The 16,843-nt window shown below is 43.4% G+C and overlaps 2 protein-coding genes and 1 long non-coding RNA gene across 3 annotated transcripts; 1 reads left to right on the top strand and 2 right to left on the bottom strand.

Moving 5' to 3' along the window:
- Nucleotides 1–4,713, top strand: LOC135495293 (mucin-2-like). Its single transcript, XM_064783756.1, has one exon. The coding sequence runs from the start codon at nucleotides 1–3 to the stop codon at nucleotides 4,711–4,713; it is 4,713 nt and encodes a 1,570-aa protein (XP_064639826.1).
- Nucleotides 4,714–9,373: 4,660 nt separating this feature from the next.
- LOC135496335 (uncharacterized) lies at nucleotides 9,374–11,483 on the bottom strand. The gene is made up of 5 exons (XR_010448651.1): nucleotides 11,351–11,483; nucleotides 10,996–11,053; nucleotides 10,834–10,904; nucleotides 10,165–10,243; nucleotides 9,374–9,882 (listed from the first exon to the last, which is right to left on the bottom strand). It is a non-coding gene; the product is annotated as an uncharacterized LOC135496335 (long non-coding RNA).
- Nucleotides 11,484–11,850: 367 nt separating this feature from the next.
- LOC135495292 (amiloride-sensitive sodium channel subunit gamma-like) lies at nucleotides 11,851–16,709 on the bottom strand. Its single transcript, XM_064783755.1, has 7 exons — nucleotides 15,799–16,709; nucleotides 15,056–15,150; nucleotides 14,481–14,564; nucleotides 13,991–14,097; nucleotides 13,362–13,525; nucleotides 12,513–12,593; nucleotides 11,851–11,991 (listed from the first exon to the last, which is right to left on the bottom strand). Exons 1-7 carry the CDS (start codon nucleotides 16,171–16,173, stop codon nucleotides 11,851–11,853), a joined length of 1,047 nt encoding a protein of 348 aa, XP_064639825.1. The 5' UTR covers nucleotides 16,174–16,709.
- Between the last annotated feature and the right edge of the window lie 134 nt (nucleotides 16,710–16,843).

Raw genomic sequence — 16,843 nt, 5'->3', positions numbered from 1 at the left:
ATGGTCATCGACCAAGATACGTCGGTCCTGAACGCAGACGCATTCATCACTGAACCCGAGGTTAACCAGACTACAGAGGCCAATGCAGTATCAACATCAGGTCCAGATCCAATCGAGCTTTTGCTGGCAACAAAAACTGTTGCCGAGAACGACCCTACCACTCCTGATACACAAGCCACCGAAGAAACTGGTGAGCTAACATCTAAATCCGGAACTACTGCTCAGTTAGTTACTAACACTAAATCGACAAATGAGGCTCAAGAGAAATCGACTACCCAGCCATCACTTTGGACCACAACTGAACATGTAGCGAAATTGCCAACGAAGCTTGCGTCGAAAACTACTGCGGGATCAAGCCAAACTCAACGAGAATCAGCATTTAAAACGACTGAACCACTGAGTGCACTTACTGAAATTTCCGATCCATTAACGACGGAGCATACAGCTCGACAACTAGGTGAGAACGTGGTAGAAACGACTACAGTTCCAGGTATTCAGTCAACAGTTCCCTTTGCTGACGATTCTACGACCCAGTGGGTAGAAGATCTTAGAAGTGAACCACAACAAACAAAACTAACAACTCTCCCTGTCTCCACATTTGAGACTATAGTAACTTTAATAGGTGAGCTGGTAGTAGAACCAACGACTGAGCCTGAAGTTATATCAATATCCAGATCTGCATCAAAGGAAATTGCAATTGAATCAACTACTGAGTCTGACACTGAATCGACAAGCGAGTCTGTAGCGACTCGAGCTCTAGTTATATCAACAGCTGTGATTGCAGAAGAATCAAACACTCGGCCTGCAGCAAAACCAACAACTCGGCCTGCACCAGAACTAACGACTTTGCCGGACACAGAACCAATAACTCAGCCAACTGCCCCTGCAGCAGAACCAAGAGCTCAACCCGCAACAGAACTAACAACTCCGCTCGCGAAGGAACCAACTACTCAGCCTGCCGCAGAACCAACAACTGTGCCTGCAGCAGAGCCAACGACTAGACCTGCTGCAGATCCAACAACTCAGCCTGCAACGGAACTAATTACTCAGTCGGTACCAGATCCAAAAACTCAGCGTGCCACAGAACGAATCACTCAGCCAGCTGCAGAACCGGCAACTAAGCCTGCTGCAGAACTAACAACTCAACCGGTAACAAATCTAAATACTCAATCAGCAACAAAATTAACGACTTGGGCAATAACTGAACTAACTGCTCAGCCTGCAACAGAACCACCAACAACACAACCGGAAACAAATCCAACACATCCTCCTCCAATAGAACAAACATCTCATCCTCCAAAAGAACAAACAACTCATCCTCCTATAGAATTAATAACTCGTCCTCCAACAGAATTCGAAAAGCAGCCTGGAACATATCTAACACGGCAGCCAGCAGCAGGGTCAACTACTCCGAAAACAACTGAACTAAACGTCCAGCCTAAAGAAGAACCAACACGGCCAGCGACAGAGCCAACAACTCTGTCAAAGGGATTAACAACTCTGTCTGTAGTTGAACCAGCGAGAGGGTCTGGAACAAAACATACCACGCAAACTGTAGATGAATCAATAAGTGAGATTACGGATCAATCTACGAGTGTGCTAACAGCGAGGTTAACAAGATCTTTAGAATTTCAATCAGCTGCTGAGATTCCAGTTGAAGCAACAGACGGGCCTTTGGCAGAACGGACCACACACGCAGTGAGATCTTCTACACAGCTGACACAAGCACCAACAGGATTGCCTGTAGGAGTACCATTAACTGCTGTATTGCAACCAACAACTGTGGTTGCCGATACGCAAGGACCAAGAATTACAGCTACTGCTGCACCTTTGACAGGAACGAGTGTGGTGGCTGAGGCTGCAGGTGGTGTTACTGAATTTGAACTAATGGCTGTTGCCGAAAGTAGTACGAAATCTGAAACTTACGCAGAAACTACTGCAGAACCAAAAGCAGAAACTAGTGCTAAACCTGAAGCAGAGACCAGTGCTGAACCAACAGCAGAGACCAGTGCTGAACCAACAGCAGAAACCAGTGCAGAACCAACAGCAGGAACCAGTGCTGAACCAACAGCAGAAACCAGTGCTGAACCAACACCAGAAACCAGTGCAGAACCAACAGCAGAAACCAGTGCTGAACCAACACCAGAAACCAGTGCTGAACCAACAGCAGAAACCAGTGCTGAACCAAAAGCAGAAACTAGCCCTGAACCAGTAGCAGAAGTAAGTGCCGAACCAAAAGCAGAAACCAGTGCTGAACCAACAGCAGAAACCAGTGCTGAACCAAAAGCAGAAACCAGTGCTGAACCAAAAGCAGAAACCAGTGCTGAACCAAAAGCAGAAACCAGTGCAGAACCAGAAGTAGAAGCTAGCGCTGTACCGGAAGTAGAAACCAGTACTGAACCAAAAGCAGAAACTAGTCCTGAACCAAAAGCGGCGGTAAGTGCCGAACCGAAAGCAGAAACCAGTGCTGAACCAACAGCAGAAACCAGTGCTGAACCAACAGCAGAAACCAGTGCTGAACCAAAAGCAGCAACTAGCCCTGAACCAAAAGCGGAAGTAAGTGCCGAACCGAAAGCAGAAACCAGTGTTGAACCAACAGCAGAAACCAGTGCTGAACCAACAGCAGAAGCAAGTGCTGTATCGGAAGTAGAAACCAGTGCTGAACCAAACGCAGAAACTAGCTCTGAACCAGTATCGGAAGTAAGTGCCGAACCAAAAGCAGAAACCAGTGCTGAACCAACAGCAGAAACCAGTGCCGAACCAACAGCAGAAACCAGTGCCGAACCAAAAGCAGAAACCAGTGCTGAACCAACAGCAGAAACCAGTGCTGAACCAACAGCAGAAACTAGTGCTGAACCAACAGCAGAAACCAGTGCAGAACCTGGAGCCGAAGCTAGTGCTGTACCGGAAGTAGAAACCAGTACTGAACCAAAATCAGAAACTAGCCCTGAACCAAAAGCGGAAGTAAGTGCCGAACCGAAAGCAGAAACCAGTGCAGAACCAGGAGCCGAAGCTAGTGCTGTACCGGAAGTAGAAACCAGTACAGAACCGAAAGCAGAAACCAGTGTTGAACCAACAGCAGAAACTAGTGCTGAACCAACAGCAGAAACCAGTGCTGAACCAGAAGCAGAAGCAAGTGCTGTATCGAAAGTAGAAACCAGTGCTGAACCAAACGCAGAAACTAGCTCTGAACCAGTAGCAGAAGCAAGTGCTGAACCAACAGCAGAAACCAGTGCTGAACCAACAGCAGAAGCAAGTGCAGAACCAGGAGCCAAAGCTAGTGCTGTACCGGAAGTAGAAACCAGTACTGAACCAAAATCAGAAACTAGCCCTGAACCAAAAGCGGAAGTAAGTGCCGAACCAAAAGCAGAAACCAGTGCTGAACCAACAGCAGAAGCCAGTGCTGAACCTGAGGTTGAATCCAGCGCTGAACCTAACACAGTTACTAGTGCTGAACCGGAACCTGAAAGCAGTCCTGAGCCCGCAGCAGAAAGCAGTTCAGAACCCAGTGCTAAACCTGAAGTCGAGGCAAGTGCTGAGCCCGAAATAAATAGCAGTCCTGAGCCTGCGGTATCTAAGAATGGTACATCTGTAATACCAGAACCAGAATCGAAGATGTATCCCGAGGCCGAATATTCAACGCCAAATGTGGAACCAGAGAATTGGAATGTTTCTTCGGAGCCGGAGGGGTTTGGTAACAGCACCCTATTCCCCGAGGCGGAGGGTGGCCGTGGTCTATCAGAAGCTGAACCTGTACCCGAATGGGATAGCACTACACAACAATGGCAAATCATGTGGCAGATTCACTTCTACTTGATTGGAATTATTTTTCTAATCATCGCATTGATATGCATCTATAATATTGGAATGTACATATACCGACGGACACAGGTCGAAGATGCTGCCACGAAGGGATATCTCGGATTATCTCTCAATTGTCTTGTGGGGTGGCTTGGATTTTCACGAGGGATCTTATTACTTGCGGATCCATATAATTCAAAAGGACGACTGCCGCTCTTAGCCTATCGCTTGTTCTGGTCAACTGGCTGGCCAGCATTAACAGGAATATTCACTCTTTTATTAGCAGTGCTATTGGACTCTACGAAGATGTCCATGGGGCCGCCTTTATTCACAAAATGGCAGACGATTTTTGGCGCTATCGTCGGGCATTTCGTCCTAGTGACTACAGTGGACGTGATAGTGGAGCTTTATGTTACGGCGAAGATATTGCTCCTCATGTGCCAGACTTTATTCTTTTTATTTGGACTGTGTATGGTGGCTGGCTACTCGTACGCTGCACATAAAATAGCGTCTAACCTTGGCGCCTCCGCAGGAGCTCAAGGAAGCGGCAGGAAACAAATTGTGGTTACTCTCGGCCTGTTTGCTGCTGATGCGTTCATCATGGCGACTGCGCATGTTTATGCGGCATTTGGTGTCTTTGGCGTGCTGTCGCCGTTTGCTTTCGCCCCAGCAGATCCTTGGTTGGGTCTCATGTACGTACTACGAGTCACGGAGATAGTGGCCTGCTGTCTCGGCCTTGCCACTGTCAACAAGAAGAAGAAAGTCAGAAGTTCTGGAAGTGATATGAGTGAAAACACAGGCAGATCCTGGGCGCCCATCAGCCTCGTGAAGAAGTCCTTTGATAGAAACAAGGTGACTCCCATGAAGGAAGAGAAATCAGACGTTACCAAGATGTCGATTGTGTCAGTTTGATGAAAATCGTTGTTTATTGTGTTCTTTACGTGGAAATTTCCTTTTTTATATACGAACGTTGCATTTAGTTATTTCTCAGTTCATATTATTGTTGTATCACATAAAGTTGGTTCCCTGCACCAGGTGTATTCAATCATCTACATGTATATGATGAAAGTCATCCAGTTTTGCTGATGCGCCCTCGCTCTCATCGCGATTATTGGCGTGGCTGCTCCACGGCGGAGGTAGAAAATAGTTCTACCCATTCATATAGCTGACCACAAACAACCACACAAACAGAAAGATAATGAAATCATGGGTTTGATAATGAACTACGCCCAGTGTTGTTGAATATGAATTTTCCAGACCGGTTAAAATGAATTTGATAGTTGAAGAAGAATTTCCTTATGAGGATATGACAGGTTTCCAAAAGTTGGTATTTAGTCTAAGATGCATTTGAAATTCTGAACGAGTCACTCAGTGCATTTTGAAATGAAAATAATTGACAATTGGACAATCATAATGATCTGGGTTTTTTTGACGAGGATATGACAAATTTTAATTCAGAATGCGATCGCTGTGTACGATGAAAACAAAAGCGACACTTGAGCAATGAGGTACCCGACTGTTGTGCTATCTCGTACATAGCAATGTTTTGTGAGGATTATAAAGTAGAGTTGCACAAATATATGTCATGAATGTGAGTGCATTACTCTCGAACTGCCGAAGTAAAATTCGTGAAAAAAGCAATACTATATATAAAAAAACCAGCCGTTGAAAACTAAGTGTTATTATGTGATATGCGACGAATTTTTCATGCGATTGGTGATAACCAGATAACAGCATGACTGGTATACATGTATAAACACGCATGCAATAACGGCATAATATTTTTGCATCCAACTTTCTTTCGAACATATTCCGAAAGCTTCTAGTTGATGACTTTTATTGGCAACAATTTTTCTAAAAAAATCAGTATGGCAATATTTGAGCACCATGCACAATCACTGTGCGGGTGGATTTAAGTGGTTTAGCATGTATTCAGGACGTGTGGCTTGTCTGGGATTGATCGTTTCATGTCGCACCTGAGTAAAATCCAATGTAACAATTTCATACAGGGTGACACACATTGTCTGCAATACAAAACATGGGCATTGAAGCATGAATAATGCTACCACTTTCATTACTTAGATGATGCCTTCGGAAAACATAACAACGGCTTTGGGAATTTTAGTGCTGCGATTCAGATGGTCTGTTTCAGCTTTAAAACCGGTCTCAACTTGCAGAATTTGATACATGCATGCTATGGAAGTATAATGAGCAACTTATTTCCGCATGTTATGGGTTGCAATGATTTTGTGTCGCCCTGTATACTGGGCAGTGGCCGAAAAGAGAGTTAGGTCAAACCGTGCTATCACAGCTTTGTATCGGGGGCTGATAATGTCTTTATTAACATGACAAATTGTACAATGGTCAGCCTATAATGCCTCAATTCAGCCCTCAGGGAGAAGACACAGAGAGCATGTATGCATAATTTAAATTAGTAATAACTAGTACAAAATAGAAATGAGAAGGATTGTTCCTCTCGTCCTGATGGGCTGTTTATGAATGATGGTTTGGGATAATCCATATTTAGGGGACGTTTTCAGGGGAGGACAGTCAGTGTCAATTTGAGGTCCATTTTGCTTATGCTGGCCCGCGTACAGGTAAGGCGGGGGGGGGGGTAAAGAAAGTAGGGAAATTGTGCGTACGTATTGATGGCCCAATACTGTGGATAAAGCTGGTTGGGAGTGTGGGGGGAGGGGGGCTATTTACCTGCCACTGCATATATAAAACAGAGGCCTCCTCAACCGGCAGTATATATATTGATGATAGCTTTGTATAAAGAACTGTTTCACCGCGGTCTGTGATATATGTTTTTCTTGGTTACTATACACAACAAACTGCATTTAGTTTCATTGTTGATCGTTGTATCCACCATCTTAAGGGGGAATAGAGGGACGTATTAACTAGCTGTTGAACTGTAGGTCGGGCTGCTGAGTTCCTGTATAGAGGGCAGTTCTTGGGTGCATCAGAAAATGTACACAAACTTTCTACCAACGTTTTTTTCGATTTTTTCGACGTTACATTTTCGATTGAATATCTGCCCTCTATACCAGAAGTCGGCACCAGAAAATTATCCCGCTTCCCCCAAGTTTATGTTTTTGTTTAAATAAAACTTTTTCGCACAATATTGCTTTGTTGTCGTGTACAAACGCTAAGGCACATTCTGCAGAGGACTGTCCCTATCCTTGATGAAACGAAGGCAGATTTTGGCCGTGGATACGGCTGAAAACCTCGATCTGGCAGCTGATGATCGAGGAAAAGAACCATCATCACCTGGACATTTTCACTCTTAACGGAGGAACACTGTTGACATGTCGATCGGACACAAGGCGTAGTTCCGCGTTGGTGTGCTAAAACAGGTCCCCATAAAGTTGTTATCCCCTTGCGAAGGTTCATGATATCGATTGAGGCGTGTTACAGGTAAAATAGGTCGAATAAACGGGCCTCCCCGAACCGGGTTGGACAGGTCGACACAGTAAGGAGGCCTGTGGTGCGGAGGCTTTTGGAAGTTTAATCGTACATATAAGAAGGTCGTTATTTTGGTTTCTCACTGGATCAGGCAGTTCCATTCAGTTATAGTCCGGTTCACACTGCTTTTGACTTATCTAAAGCCGCTGATCCCTTAAGAAGGGATTTTAGAACCCCATGAGTCTTATAAGAAGCGTTCGACTTCTTAAACCAAACATTTTCCTAACGTACATATCGTCATAAGTTATCGATCCAGCATGTGAAGAGAAAGCTTCAAATAATGGATCGACTTATTTTGGCATTTTCGCGATGTGATGCTCTTTGAAGCCAACAAAATCCCATATTTGCTGTCGTTAACCCGTCCAAGGAACGTGTTCTTGAATAGACGGTATACGCGAGGACTACTTGTATCTTAGAGATATTGGAGTATTATCTTTTACGTTACGGTATTGTAGATATGCTCATAAACACAGGAATTCAGAGTAATCAACAGGTTGTATGTATGCAAGAAATTACATACATGTCAGATGTTGTCAATCGGTCTATTCGATGACTGAAGCAACCGTATGAGACGCTTCAGTTGGATCTATATCAAGTCAACGGCGATCTGCTATAACCAGCCGAGATGGGCTCGCTCCGGTTGAACACCAAGAAAGCGAACAGTCAGTTTTGCTACGAAATGCCCACATATTCCTCGGCGGAAACCATCAGTGAAATCTTGAACAGGGCCCATACATGTGAGAGTATAAACAAGTGGGTTTCTTGGAAACGGGTTAGGGATAGGAAAGGACATTTGGATGAAATTTACGACCGACAGAAACACTATGACCGTATCGCTGCATTTCGGCAGTTCACTTCGAAACGTATCGCTTGTGTTGTTGACCGGTTGGCAGGCACTCGTACCGCCGCGAGCCGTGTGAGGGGTGACGGTACGAAGTCCGGCGGGGCTGATGCTACCAAGGTTCAAAGCCGATACGCCAAGGCAGCCTATTCCGAGAAAGAGGTAGCTGCTATGCACGACAGGCTTTATTATCTCCCTACATTCTCAACTTGGCTGAGGTCTGCGGATATCTATCCAGATCCATCCTTTTATTACGATGAGAATGGTGGAAACGCTGTTGTAGGTGCGAAGGAAGAGTGCGGAGACTCTGAACAGGAAGATCAGAGTATTGCTATCAATCGCAAGGTAGACTCTGCCTCGTTTGAAACGCCCATTGAACTGAAGTCTGGCGTAAACGAACAGATACCGAGAGAACTAGTCAAGCAACCAGCAAAGAATAAAAGCAAAGTACCAACAATACAAATGAAGAAAATAGTAACGACCGGAACGAATATGTCGCCGGATTTTCTGACGCGAACTCATCCTGAACTGACGAAGGTGAAAATACGGAAGCAAACATCGAAACGACATTCTGTTCGGAAGGTATTGGACGAGTTGCACGGTGGCGATGAAGGTTCTGGTGTTGGTGTATCACTCGAAAATATAGTGGTGGATTCAGTCGGGAATATTCTGAAATCGAAGGGGACCAATACTGAAAAAGTTCAAATTGAACCTTGCCGCTCTGCAAAAATGATTGAATCGGAGAGGAAAGCCAGGCAAAATAGGAAGTCCAAACGGAGATATAAAAGAGAACTGTTAGATGCGTTACACGAGGCCGCAGCAAGCGAATCATGCAAGACAACGGAGAAATCTGCGAAAGGTTGGGAAATGTGTCAACCGTTGGGTGAAACGTCATCGGATTTAAAGCCCCCTGGGGTAATTAAGTCGGAGGATGGTCAGGTCTCCGCGTGGTTATATGATCCGTTGTTGGTGAAGGTCCGTGCATTTAACGGCAAGGAATTCGAATCGGTTCACAAGCCAGATGTTGTCAAGGATACTTTTCGGGTGAAATATTCAGAAATCAAGCATGTTCACTTCGATAATGGGTACAAGTCGGAGGATTTTGTTCGGTTGGACGAGGATAGTAAGACCGCTCCTGATGTGAAGGAAGTGGTTTGTATTGAAGAACAACTCAATACTGATGACTTGTTTAAGGAGTTCGAGTCATATAGTAGCGAAGTTTCTGAAGTCAGGTTCCGGAAGTTCAAAAACTAAGAAAATTAGACATACTCGTAAATGCTTTATTCTATCTGAGTCTTTCAATACATTTATAGAAAGTCTCTGATTCTGTCTTGAACGGCCTTTCACAACTGAAAGTGTATTTTGCAGTGATGTCAAAAAGTCTTAACTTGTTTTCTCTGTTGGTTTAACGAAGGAAGGTGGCGTGCGTGCTTCAGTTCTTTCAATTGGAATAAACGAGGTCATCCCTTTCTACATGTAGGCCCCCAGCTCACTTCGTCCCTAATTCCATCCTCGTATAATCAGGGGGTTTCAATTCACTCTCTTGATATTTCAAATTTTACATCATTTTGTATACGGGTACATACCCTGAATCTCAGGACACCCTGGCAAATTTAGTGGTCTGCACCTTTCTGGGCACCTACATCAGGACTACGGCTGCGGCGGAAGAGCCGGATGAGATCGATAATCAGGAGGACCACTTCCGGTAGTGTTAGCATGGACATGCCGGCCCAGAGGCCAAGTGTTCCGCCAACGCTCGCCTGTAGACCTGACACCTGGAAAAAAATGTGAAGATGCGAAAATAAATGTATTCCTCCGGGAGAAATAGTCTTGTCCAAAGGGATCGAGCTGCATGGCGGTAGAGACCAATGGTCTCTGAATATGATCTTAGTAACTCATTCTTAAACCCCCGACGATGGTGTGTGCACTTCTATTTCGTAATCTAAGGTGTCCATGTCAGCAAATAGCGATAGCTAGAGCAAAATATTTGATTGGTGATGTCGACGAGACGTTTTCATCTCGATATGTTGGGGTCTACATTGTGAATTTTGACTTACCGATAAGGCCAGTACCTGTTCCCTATTTTCATATCTTGTGGTATCAAAAGACACCACCAGGTTCACGAAATTATCCTCTCTGTAAGGTCAAGGTGAAAACGATCTGGTTATGTTGATTGGGAATCGCCTCAAACCGTTTAACAATTCATCATTTTGGAACCACTGTCTTCGTATTTAGTAGTAAACAAATCTGAGAATGCGCACTGGACTCCATATTGACGATGCCGAGGCTGATGTATGGCTGATGTACACATTGATGTACATGGCAACGTACACACTGATGTATGCCAAAGTAATGGTTATTGCAAACCAAGATAACGACCAGCCCTGGAAGCTATGAACAAATTCAGCGGTGTTTTAACTCTGTGAAAAGTTGTGTGGCTACGTTTTGTCAGTCTGTCGGTTACTAGAGTTTTGCATCGTTCAGTTTGTCTGTGGCATATAGCCTAGATCTTGTAAATGACTTTCAAGATCATTATTATTTGTGTCGTTTTCATAGCATTTTTGAAATATTCTTTTTAAACAAAACGTTAATTCTCCCTTTTGTCAACGATTGTGGTAAAATCCCTACATCTCACTAAATGTACATGTACATCCAAACAAATATGCATAAATACTTAATATGTTTAAAAAACAAATAAACAACTGGCAAATGAGAATTAAACTTACTTTGGAATCGCACAAACATGAGAGGCGTTTATCTTCCTAGCTCGCTGACAAAGTTCCCAAGTGAGGAATTTCTGTAAAAAAACGACTTCAATGATATAATCCTTCGATAAAATCATTAAAAATATAAAAAAGAAAAAAATCCAGAAGTTGTTTCGCACTTACCAATGTTGAATGCTGAGGCCACTTGCTCGACGAGCGTGAAATTTCGAATATTTTCTCCCTGAAAAACGAGGGTTGGTCACATGAAGTCCAATCGGGTATAGGCCTACACTCGGTTCATGAATTCTGGCTTTCTTTCACCCCCGCATGGAGCGTCATAATTAGAATTCGATGTTGAGAAGTTTACCTGTCATATATATTATTGAGCGTTTGACAGTTTAAAGACCATCAATTTTCCTTTATCAGAACTACACATTGCTTATCATGAGGTTGTAGAAAAAGGCAGAATGTACATGTAGGTCCGCGGATGGACTATTTTGATAAGTATGAAAGACGAAATGAAATACACCGTACGTACTTGCAAGGCTTCTTGCACTCTCCACTAAGTGAAGTTAATCGCTGAACTATTTGGCCTCCATCCAAAATACTTTGTTTTAAAACTTTCACACATGCCCTCGCTGGAAGAGGAAGGATCGTTCAGATTAACAGCTATGTTAGCTGCCGACATTTGGATGCTAAACGGAGCTTTTGACTTAAGTTTTCATTCTACCAAGGAAGTTTTATATAAAATATAATGTTTTTATAAAATAAAAATAGAACTCCTTGATTCTACTAGCTCCCTGCATGTAGCTCGATTCAAAACCCATCAGATGACTAGCCCAAAGCAACAGCCAATCTGTCGAACCATGTCAGGTGCGTCGTGAAAGTGTCTTCATCCTCCCATCAAATATCGTACAAAAGTTTATTTTCGTGGGCTGCGAAAATGTATCCAACGACTTCCTGTAATCAAATTCTAGCCAAAATGGCTTTGCAAATATGGTCAACCCTTAACGACAGACTTACATGCAAGTCCGTGTTTTAACTGGGTGAGTACTTGCCTTCTTTGGTTTCGTTACAGAATGCTACATTCCCTTGTCTCTTAAGGGGTATTTCCATCACGGCGAGCTGACACCTACATTCCTCAAAAACCAACTTATCAAAAACTTCGAGTTCACAGGTCTGGGGAGGTAAATTGAAAACATACACATTAGAAGAATAGGCACTTGGAGATGTCGATGGTAGCGACTCTGGTATTCGCATTTTCGGTCCTCTCCTGTCCTTTTCCCCCAAGCATTTCAAGCAGCGTCTAGGCCAGACCAGGCCCGTTCTTAACATGGCACCTTGACCCATTCTCAAATTGCCACAGTTTCTTTTGGCGTGGGATAACGAAAGTTCTTTAGGTATTTCCAATCAAAAACTATTTTCTCAATTTCAAGGATAGAGGTTATTCGTGAAATTCGCAAAAAAATAAAGTAAACGCCCGCAGTTCGTTCAGTATCAGTCCCGCTAGCATTCGGATACATTTAGTGATCACCCCTCCCATTACCCAACCAACGCCAGACATTTGAGTGATTGCTCATATGGTACGTCGTTGGCCTGCGTAAAGGTAGTATTTCTCGGAAAGACTCCCCTCCAATAATTATTTTGATAGCCTGAGCGATTTTACTTCGAATAATGAACTGATATCCTATTTCTATTACCATGGTTGTATACTTCTTCGAGTACTCTTCCTCAAAACCGTCTCTGTAAGTACAAAACCAAGGATGTCGCTTCATGTTCACCTAAAACAAAACATCGTAAACAAAACTAGTTAAAATCCTCCCGGTTACAAATGAAACGGCATTAAAAGTATGATAAATCAATTGTCTTCCTCAGAGTGTCTATACCATTTAGATTTTTCATTTTTCATTAAGCAGAATATTCACTGAGCCTTCGTGTCCTTATAGCCACACAACGATCCTGTATTGGCCAGTCAAATGGTGAGCACTGTTTGTAATGGCCAATGAGGAACCGGCGCGATTTATCCGCCGCGTGGCGCTGCAATCGATCATACCGAAAACTCTCCATTTCCAATGCATTATTAGAAAGCCTGTATGTATCGGCCAATCAGAAGTGCTGTTTGTATCAGCCAACCAGAAGCCTTCTATCAAACCATGGCCATGTACTGGGCAAAGAATGTTCGAAATCCATGTTGGCTGAACGACGGCGTTAGTCTTAACATAAAAAAGCCTGCGATTAAGAGAAACAGAGAATGTCTTTAAGATACTAAACGAATCCATTAGCGATAGCACGAACCTTGTGCACAGACCGCGGTCACCTTTTACGATTTCACTCGTAGGTTTTACTAAAGCAACAAAGATGATACTCTCAAAGGCTCAAGTCTGGGCCATGACCCCAATCTTGATGATGATGATGATGATGATGATGATGATGATGATGATGATGATGATGATGATGATGATGATGATGATGATGATGATGATGATGATGATGATGATGATGATGATGATGATGATGTAATACGTCTGGCCACAAAAAGAATGACTCACCAAGTTCAGATGTGTGTGGGTCCGTATTCCTGGCGACACCGAGATGCCACCTGTTTGAACGAAAGCAAACGTCCCGAACTCGTGAATGGTCAGCCTGACACCGTATCCATCGGAAACATAAGGGACGTACTCGTGCAGTTCTATGTTCAGAACCAGCTCGAGTCCTAGAAGAAAATTGCGTTTTTTTCAAATTGCCGAATATGTTAATGTAATCAAAAATCCCTCCCTCGGTGATATCATGATTATTAAGTGTCTTTTCTCATTACATGGCACGGAAATTATGGTTAAGTTTTTAAAATGTCTTTCTAGTAACGGGTAGAGTCTTTCTTGTACTGGTCATCTATTGCAAACTTTAAAACCAAAACAGGTACACGCAATGTGTTTAGACAATTTCATACATAAAATTATTTATGGAATCAAACGCTGCAAGCTGAGTGCACAGTTACAATAAAATTGTGTGGTTCATGACAACTCGTATGAAAAAATAACAGTTGGCAATTTTTTCGGGAGTTCACGTCGGACACAATCATCAGTTCATTCCGAGGCCACAATATCCTGTCGTGGATAACGAAAACAAAAGGTCTGGGATTTATCATTAGTCTACCCTGTTCGAGAGGAAAACATCTTACCGCCGAGAGATCCAGCACGCCATATTCCTAATGAGTGGTCCAGCAGTTCATTTGAGTTGAAGGTGTAGCAGTTCCCATATACAGGCGAGATTTGCAGACTGAAGTTGCTGAAAAAAGTAATACATTCAAGTATAGTACATTTCACGAGCAGACTAAGCATTCCGCTTTTCGGATACATATTTTTTCATGAAAACGTCTAAGTCTGACGGATTTAAAATCATTTGCTTGGCCAAAATCGGACATAGGATGCCCAAGAACGATGAGTGAAACACTGGCGAACTTTATCAGCGATTTTAGGCTTTTTGCACGCAGTGCTGAGCGCTCATGCAATGGACTGTAGTACATCATCTTGAAAAGCCACACAAAAGATTGTATCTTGCACAGTCTGCCGATTTTCTACATCTCCGTTGGATTATTTGGAGATAATACTAATATAATTGAAGAGCCACGTCATATTCCGAGTACAGTTGCAGGACATTTTGACACTTACGATGCATCACAAGTTTTGCCTCGAAATATGCATCTCTGAATGAAAGTTTCCTTATTTTGGCCCAGGAGACTTAGGCCACTGTACCTGGAATTACGATGAATAAATCCATCAAATAGGAGCATGCTCCCCACTAAGGCTTGGTGGTGGGTTTTAAAAGATGTTAATACTAACTTCAACAAAAGAACCATTTGGTCCACACATTCTCCCATACCTCATGTTTTGAAAAAAAAAGGCAATTACGTTTTTTTAACCAGAATCAAAAGTAGCATTTATTCACGATCAATTAGTGATCTATTTGAAGAAAGCAACGCATGTGAAAACGTTCCGTAACGTTAGGGAAATTGGACCAAGCACGGCTTCCGCTCTGACTCCATGTGGTTGCGGCGGCGGGAATAACACCTCGCTTGGCTCCAGTTGTCCTTTGGTGCTCATCCGCGGGTGCATTGGCGTCCATTGGTGACACTTTCGCTCCCCACCACTCACACTGAGCGGGTACTTGTCCGTTGGGGCCAAGTGTCATTTGAACGCTGACCGAAGCGGGATACCGGTCTGGAATCAATACTCAGAGAGCTCACCAGATGTTTCCAACTTGCTCACGGTATTCCTCAAGATATTGGTAGAAATCACCAGTCATAGAGATAGTTTGGTTTGGACTAGTCAACGATGTAGTCTGAAATCAGACAACAATAGATCAGATTATAGAGTTTTCGCAGAGCCCCCGAAACAACAACGCAAACGCCTGTCCCATACGATGTCGAACAATGGGACAGGCGTTCACGTTGGCGTTTCGGGGATTTGCGAAAACTCACCCGCGGAACCCCAGGCATATATTGCAAGTCCAGGTTTCGACCGTTCTCGTTTTCCTGAGGGCCGGCTGCATCCCTCCTTCGTGTGTCTAGGAAAATATTAGAAAGATTCAGATTTTGATCTGAGAATGAGAACGAAAAGAAGTGGCATTTAGAAGACGGATATCGTGTGGCCTGTTGTCAGAAATGCAATGAAAGTGTCTGAGGCGTTCATATCTGAAATGTCCATATTATCGTCTTTAGAAGGCTTGAGTGTATTCTAGGTCAGATACACAGCAATTCTCTGTTTTCATCATGTACTGGTAGTTCCAAGTTGGTTCGTAATGATAGAGAACTCGTAATGATAGGCGCCATCGTGTTTATATAGAAACATGGGGACTTTCACAGGTAGTACTGCACAGGTACATGTATGATCAGCTAAACACCCTGTCCCTTTAATTACCAACTTATTTTCTAACCACATGCATTTCTTCTGCCGCGGAATTAATGAAATAACTAAAAACTTGCCTTACCACTTTCTCATCAAAGCTATTCATGGCCTGGTATTTTGATTTCAGCAACTTAAACTGGGCTCCATCAGCTTCCTCCAGAGCGCTTTTACTGATCGGGTTACGATTACAAATCGTCACACTTGGGAACTCGGTAAAACCTTGGGGCGCGTCACTGATGTGCGTCTTTAACTTATGTAAAGTATATAAACGGAATAACTCGGAGACCTGGAACAAAATTGTGCCCATGGCTGCGATGAATAGTAAAGACCAAAGGATCTTGACGACCGTATGTTTTGTTCTGACGATTCCTCCGATGCCGTGACATGTTGTGTCTTGTGCGAATGCCTTCAACGTGTCTTTCAGGGAGCGTTCATCAGATTTTTCTGACTCCGCCATAATTGAATCCAACACTAACGTTAGATGTGTATAAACTCCTGTTAATACCTTTGATTAAATTGTGGTTCGAAACTGGAAGCCTGGCGATGATCTTCGAAAGACGAGTTTTAGCCCAATCAAGTTTTGCGTCGGATTCGAATAGAATTCCAATATTTACTCCGGTGTATCATGTATGTCAGTGTTTTACATTTTTCAGTGTTCCTGTTATTCCCCTATTAACAGATGAGACGACCTCTCGATAAGCAAACACCATTCGATGACTGATTTATTGTAGGGGAAACACACACATATAACACTCAAAGCCACTACACCGGCACGGCACGTGAGCGAATATCCAAAATGTACATCATCTTACGTAAGTCTGCATTTTTAAAAATGGGCTATATCTCACCGATGTTGACTTGGTTTTTCACCACATAACAGCGACAGCGAATAAGAAAATCATCGTCGAAATCAACAAGGACATGCGCAGATTTGCACTTTTTGCGCCAGCCTATTTCCAGAAATGACACGAGTTGCAGTTGCGGTGGACAGGACTTGCGTAGTCAAAGAGCGAAAGCGGTCGATTGGGTAACAACTCGCCAAGTGGGTATCCATTGACGAGGTTACACCGCTATGGATGCACCAAAGCTTTTAATTCTCTGATGGATTCTGCTCTCGGGGGAAATTA

This window comes from Lineus longissimus, chromosome 11 (genome assembly GCF_910592395.1).
Source record: "Lineus longissimus chromosome 11, tnLinLong1.2, whole genome shotgun sequence".
NCBI lineage: Eukaryota > Metazoa > Nemertea > Pilidiophora > Heteronemertea > Lineidae > Lineus > Lineus longissimus.
The sequence above is the reverse complement of the archived record's forward strand: the minus strand, read 5'-3'. Positions and strand labels throughout refer to the sequence as shown.

Excerpts from the sequence above, each read along its gene's own strand:
- LOC135495293 (XM_064783756.1), top strand. The coding sequence starts at position 1 with ATGGTCATCGACCAAGATACGTCGGTCCTGAACGCAGACGCATTCATC.
- LOC135495292 (XM_064783755.1), bottom strand. The coding sequence starts at position 16,173 with ATGGCGGAGTCAGAAAAATCTGATGAACGCTCCCTGAAAGACACGTTG. Across the intron at positions 15,151-15,798 it reads ATAGCTTTGATGAGAAAGTG|ACTACATCGTTGACTAGTCC; the intron begins GTAAGGCAAGTT and ends GTCTGATTTCAG. Across the intron at positions 13,526-13,990 it reads GCGTGCTGGATCTCTCGGCG|GACTCGAGCTGGTTCTGAAC; the intron begins GTAAGATGTTTT and ends ATTTTCTTCTAG.